Genomic DNA, 6169 nt, shown 5'->3' on the forward strand with positions numbered 1-6169 from the left:
ATGAGATCATGCGAGTCAACCCATGCAAACAGCACTGAAGCTGTGACAAAGAGAGATTCCGGAAGCTGGAGATACAGTTAGAAAAATATAAGAGAGATGAGGGTACTGACAGTGTCACATCCCCATTTCTGGAGCCAAGATACAAGAGCTGCCTCACTCTGGTCATTTCCAAGAAAATGAGCTCTCACAGGTCTTTCCCATGTAGAAAGAAAACGTGAACAAATGATATTGAACATACTGAAGTTGAAGAAAAGAGACTTGGGGGACGTTCGCACGATTGTTCAATGATTACATACCTATAGTCCATTGGGAAGGAATGACTAGGCGATGGCGGTCAGCAGGTGTTTATTAATATAATTGGTCTCAAAGCAATGGCACTATGGCCAGTTGGTAGCGATCAAACTCTAAAACAATAGTAGGTTAGACAAAATAAATGAAATAATTAATTAAATAATGACACAAATATGCACTTTGTGCTTCACATGGGAGCCGAATTATCCATCTTCAGACTGTCACAAAGTTTACAGGCTAACAGGGACTGATGAAATTTCAAAATGCAGAATGCGAAACTAAGTTCTAGCGGACGTTGAATGTGTAGTTTTTTTTTCTTTTTCGTCAGCAGACTGATGCGGCAAACATCAGCCTCACTGCACATTGCAGTCATAATCAGCAGTACAGCAGTAGTATATATGAACTCACATAATGGTGCACAAACTGCGAAGGACATTGAGGAATGAGACATATCCAGGATCATTCTCCTGAAGCAGCAGCATGAAAATAGTTTCGCACAATTCTTGGTGCACCTGGATGATGGTCGGAAAGTTGGGCATGATGTCAGTTACGCCCCAAATGTTAATCAGCCATGCCAGCAGGCCCTCATAACACTGACGTGACAAAAGTGAACAAAATGCATGCCAGGAGAGTCAAAGGCACTTATGCTAGACCCTACCAGTGCAAGCGTGTCTAATGGAGGATGCAGAGCATGCCTGAATGCAGCAGGATCGAGATCAGCCAGAACGAGCCTGAACTTGCATGTCCTGTTGATACGGAAGACTATATGATATGCGATCTCTTTTGTGATCTGCTCTGCTAAGAAGATAGCAAATCTGTTGTTCTGTGACACTAAATAAGGTTTGACAATAAAAAAAAATTCAGATAACTTACTGCGATAGGGAGCATATTCGCATATGGGCGAATGAACATTTGCATAAGGCCCAGAAGCTTGTCCCTTAGAGCTATGCCCCATATTGTATCACTTCTGAGGCCAAAGCCTGCATGAACATTGTCTATGGAACGAATTACTACTCGCCTAATATCATAAAGAAACAGTGACAGCCATGGACCCGTCTATCTTGGGATCAGACCAGTAAATGAAAAAAAAAATCACGCATACCATGAGCAACACCTCATCATGTGACAAGGGCACCTTGGTCACTGTGTTCAAAACTAGAAAGGAATAAGCATTTGTAGATATCTGGAAGTTGGGCTGTATACCTGTTTCCAACTGTTCAGCAGTGACATTTGCCTTGACGAGGCACTGGGGCCAGAGAGTATGAATAAGCTGGCATCTATGCCTGGCATACACACTAGTGACAAGAATATGAGGATTCTCCATCCGGCCAAGACAAACCTCGAGGTGGTACACATTTTTTAGTCGAAGGTGTGCGAGGGCCCTTTTCCACTTGGGACACGCCTTCATGATCATGTAGAGATTCAATTGAGCTGGTTCGACCTTCTTCTTTTCTGGTTCGACCTTCTTCTTTTCTGGTTCGACCTTCTTTTCTGGTGCGACCTTCTTTTCTGGTGTGATGTCCTCTTCAGGTGTTGTGTCAAGGACACTACTAGAGCCAGCTGACACAGTATCGACAGTATAACCCAGCCAGGATATGGGGATTGACGAGTCTTGGACGGAATGGCTTTGCCATAAAGCATCTGATTGGGACATGTTGTCTGAAGTCGGAAAGGAAACCGAGTAGTCAACATCAGGGATAGTGGTATAGAAGCCCATAGGGAACCCCACATAGTGAATGATTGTTTGCACCTCATGCTCGTGGGCAACGCCGTCCTGCATAATTTTAGCATGAGATAGTCATACCGTTGTGCAGTGAACTTACATGAAAATATACTCCGTACAGCATTGTGTCAATGCCTGTCTTGTTCTGCACCCATGAAAGATTCAAGGGTGGCATGACATCGTCACGGTTCTACATGACTGATCAGCATAAGCCATGATGCAGTCAAGAGTGTACATACAGCAAGCACAAAAACAGGGACATCGGTATCCGCAAATATTTCGAAAGCTGAAAAATGCGCAACAGGCATGGCCACGTAAGCAACGAGAACAAGATGATCCTTGAGCTGGGGAGAGGTCAGAATATAGCACCCATAAAATAAAATTTCCTACAGCTGCATGACAGGTAGGCAGAACCTGCATATATGTTGAGATATAATAACTCGAAAGGTACAGAAATGCTCACATAGAGATAGAGAGGATGCAATGTAGGCTGAGGGCCAATAGATAAATATCCGACAAAGTCGATAGAGAAAGTGGGCAAACCCTGCCAGCGATGGAACCATGAGCAATGTTTTATGTGGTGCGCAAGATGAGGAAACAACTTACACACAATATGCTCAAGGCAGAGAACTGGGGGTCATAAACATACGACTTGTGTTCAAATCCTGTTTGGGTATCTTCATAAGATCCAAAGTTTGCCATAGTAGACAAGATGCAGTGGGTAAGCAAAACATGAGTGAGATGGAACATATTTAAAGAGAAATACATACCCTGATCGCCGTAGTTAGTTATTAGATATTTAATTACATCGAATTTTGATCACGAGGCCTTGGCCATCAACAAGCAGTCAGAGTGCCATCGACAGAAGGATATGTACACACAGTTAAAAGTGTAATATTGACATGAGGCCTTGACTGCCAATGCAATGTCGCAGTGCCATCAGGCTAAGAAATTAGAAGGTTTCAATACAATCCCATAACTGATTTATGTACATAATATTTGGATGCCTAGTGGGATCCTATGCATAATCGATGGTTCCTTGGTTTTAGAAATTAAACCATCGATAATGAGGATAGTGGGCAATTCCAAGTTTTCCTGAAGGACCCCTGCACTCACTGTAAGAAACACTGTTTTAAATGTGATTCATATCAAAACTTATGTTCACCATGGTGTTCCCATGGCCTCCAATCTCTTTAAGGCCCGGCTGGTGGATGAGTTTATACAGTTAAGCTCAGCGCCATGAAATGGAAGTCATGGAGCTTAATATGTATGTAATATTCTAGTGCATTAGTTCTCATAATCCAGCTCTACTTCTGAGTCGTACATTTCCTCAAATTCGCCTATCAGTGACTCGGTGCTGCTGCCAAACTGCTCATCACAGTCCACCATTGTGGGACAGTCATCATCCTTTTCAGAATCACTACTATCACTATCTTCCTCTTCATCTCCACTTTCAGCTTCCTCCATAAGGTACGAAGCACCATGAGTGACAGCAACCTCTACCTGCAGGGAACTGTAATGAGAGAACACATGTCCAACACCCAAACCGAAGTGGAATCACATCATCATGTCACGGTCCATGAACCTAAAATAATTGGTTCCAGAAGTGTCATGTGAGAAACAGGACCCGTACTTACTGATTAATGTAGTATTCACGCCAATTGTCCTTGTCCCCTGTGCATGCCGACATGCCCAATCCATCAGGGTGTTTCTTGCCACTGGCAAATAAAGGTATGATGTGGCAGCTGCGAAGTACATCTGCTGGATCCAGGAAGTCAAATGAGTACTTGTCCGCTAGAGGCGGAAATATAACCTGATCAAGGGTGGAGGTGTCCCAAGCAGAGAGCTGCTATATGGGCTCATACCAACGTATCCATAAGAACTCCATCCACCATGGAGTGTAGTCCACCATACCAACACCAATCGTGATTACATTCACGTGGTAGATACCTAGTACCTTGCCATATGTAAATTTATGACCTTTGGGCCCCATATCATTGTCAGGTGTCATATCCCGTATTCCGGTGTCTTCTTAGATAGATGGTCTATAGATAAACACCTATAAAAACAAATATCTCCACGGTCAGTGATTCAGACAAATACCAATGACTGATAATGTGGTCGTTCGTGGGTGGCTAGTTGTATACTACCCAAAGTACGTTCAGCTAAAGGTACTTCTGCAAGATCAGTAAATACGATGGTCAATCCAATCTATGGACTTGACAGAAACAAACAAAGAAACAAATAATGGTCAGCCCGACAGTATGGCAGTAACCAAAGAAATAGAAAGTTCTCCCTCAAGCGTCCTTTCAACAACAGTGCCTCTTACCAAACTGTACTCCACAAAGAATGGTGCGGAATTACAATGATCAACCCCCTCAGCACAAAACAGGTAGAATCAAAGGTCAAGACTAGTCCAATGCTTTATTGTAGAACTCTTAGCTCGATATTGAACCTGCTGTCAAGGAACTCACTTTGAGTATTCAAACAGACTCAGGAACGGACGTCCTTGGATTTACTACCAAGTCCCCTCTTCAACAGCTAAAGCCTAGCAGGCACAGAAAACCTTGGCTCAGTATCACTACTCAGATGAGTGAGGTCAAGCTTCACTATCAATCCCTTAAGTCTCCCCACTAAGCTACTCTGAGTCTTAGGTGGATGTAGAGACAACACGAATATTTTGGAATATGCTTTTTGGAAAAAGAACACCAAAGGCTGGTGAAAGTAAAAGAAAAGAGAAAAGAAAAGAAAAATAGAAATTTGAATAAAACTGTGGCTGTACCTTGCTTGCTGGTTGTTGCACACAGTGAGCTTGCAGCTAGTCGTTTAGTATGATGAGCTTGCAGTATTACTGTCTCTTGAGAATGTTCCTCTCAGTCTTGAACAGTTCTTGACACTGATGCTGACACTTATCACACCTTACTCACAACTTAATGTTAGATGGGCTGAAAACTCCCACTTGGTTGCTTCTTATTTCAAAACTGGGGTCATTATATACACAATAAATGTGGCTGTGCTACTAGTATATTCAAGAGTCATAATGAGTCATATATTCAGGGTGAGTCATAGTGAGTCAGTTCAAAGTTATTTCTAGTCATAGTGAGTCATATATTCAGAGTGAGTCATAATGAGTCATATATTCAGAGTGAGTCATAATGAGTCATTGGGTATTTTGCTAAGTCATCCTGGCTTGTTGCTAGTCATGTGACCTATCCAACTCCTGATGACAAGTCCAGAAAGAAAGTAAGAAATGTCACATGATGTGAATCCTTTGTGTGTCTGTCTTTTCTTTGCTTTGTTTGAAGGGTGAAAATGACGCGAGCCTAGTATTTAGGGTTTTACGAATGTTTTTCCAGGACAACATATGTGGGAAATATTTTTCACAGTCACCTGACATGCGCGGGATTTTGTCTGTGTCATCACCATGGCTGACTAAGCAAAACTCATTGCAGAATTAAATGTACTAAAATATTCAGCCTGCTTGCATGCAAACTTGCAAAAGCGAAAAATATTCCCTTAGCCTTGGTCTGACTTCAGGTCACAGGGAAAATGATTTCATAGGGTATAGGGCTCTTAGGAGAGTATTAGTCATCCATGCACCGAACCAGTTTGGTGCAGGTCACCGGACCTACATCCGACAATGTTCCCACGCCTCATCCGGACCTTTGGATGCCCTATCCATGTCTCCAGTCCTCTATCCATCCGGATCCCTGCACCTCTGCACATCCACATCTGCACATCCACATCCAGATCCCTTTACCTCCATACCTCAGCTAGCCTGCATCATTCATCCTTTGTCCCATCACCCTAATGTCATATCCCATATATCCACGTGTCTCATTCGGACATCTGATCTGATCTGATCCAATATACAATAAGCTTCTTAATTCATTCCTGTGCATATAACATTAACACAGCTTATTCCTCTATTCAGTATTCCTTGTCCTTGGTATCTCGGTTATACTTACTACCGGTACGCTTACTGATCCGTCAACCTATGCTTCATTTCCGACTTGTGCTTGATAACTTTGCTTATGCTTCATACATAGCCTTGGACGCTTGCTTACTGATCTTTCCATTATTTCCTTAGTATATAAACTCTTGTATATGCCCTGTAGTTCCCCAGTCTGAATATCATATTAGTCCTTGCACTAG

General features: G+C 42.6%; 1 protein-coding gene across 1 annotated transcript; it reads right to left on the minus strand.

The window, feature by feature from the left end:
- Nucleotides 1-695: 695 nt before the first annotated feature.
- On the minus strand, nt 696-2716 carry HD556DRAFT_1441895 (uncharacterized protein; the record flags this gene model as incomplete). The annotated part of the gene is made up of 9 exons (XM_041306373.1): nt 696-884; nt 950-1114; nt 1165-1347; nt 1394-2065; nt 2115-2204; nt 2254-2358; nt 2405-2428; nt 2478-2558; nt 2621-2716. The coding sequence occupies 9 exons, from the start codon at nt 2714-2716 to the stop codon at nt 696-698; spliced, it is 1605 nt and encodes a 534-aa protein (XP_041161711.1).
- Nucleotides 2717-6169: the final 3453 nt, after the last annotated feature.

This window comes from Suillus plorans (genome assembly GCF_016647745.1).
Source record: "Suillus plorans strain S12 chromosome Unknown HD556scaffold_20, whole genome shotgun sequence".
In the NCBI taxonomy this organism is placed as follows: domain Eukaryota; kingdom Fungi; phylum Basidiomycota; class Agaricomycetes; order Boletales; family Suillaceae; genus Suillus; species Suillus plorans.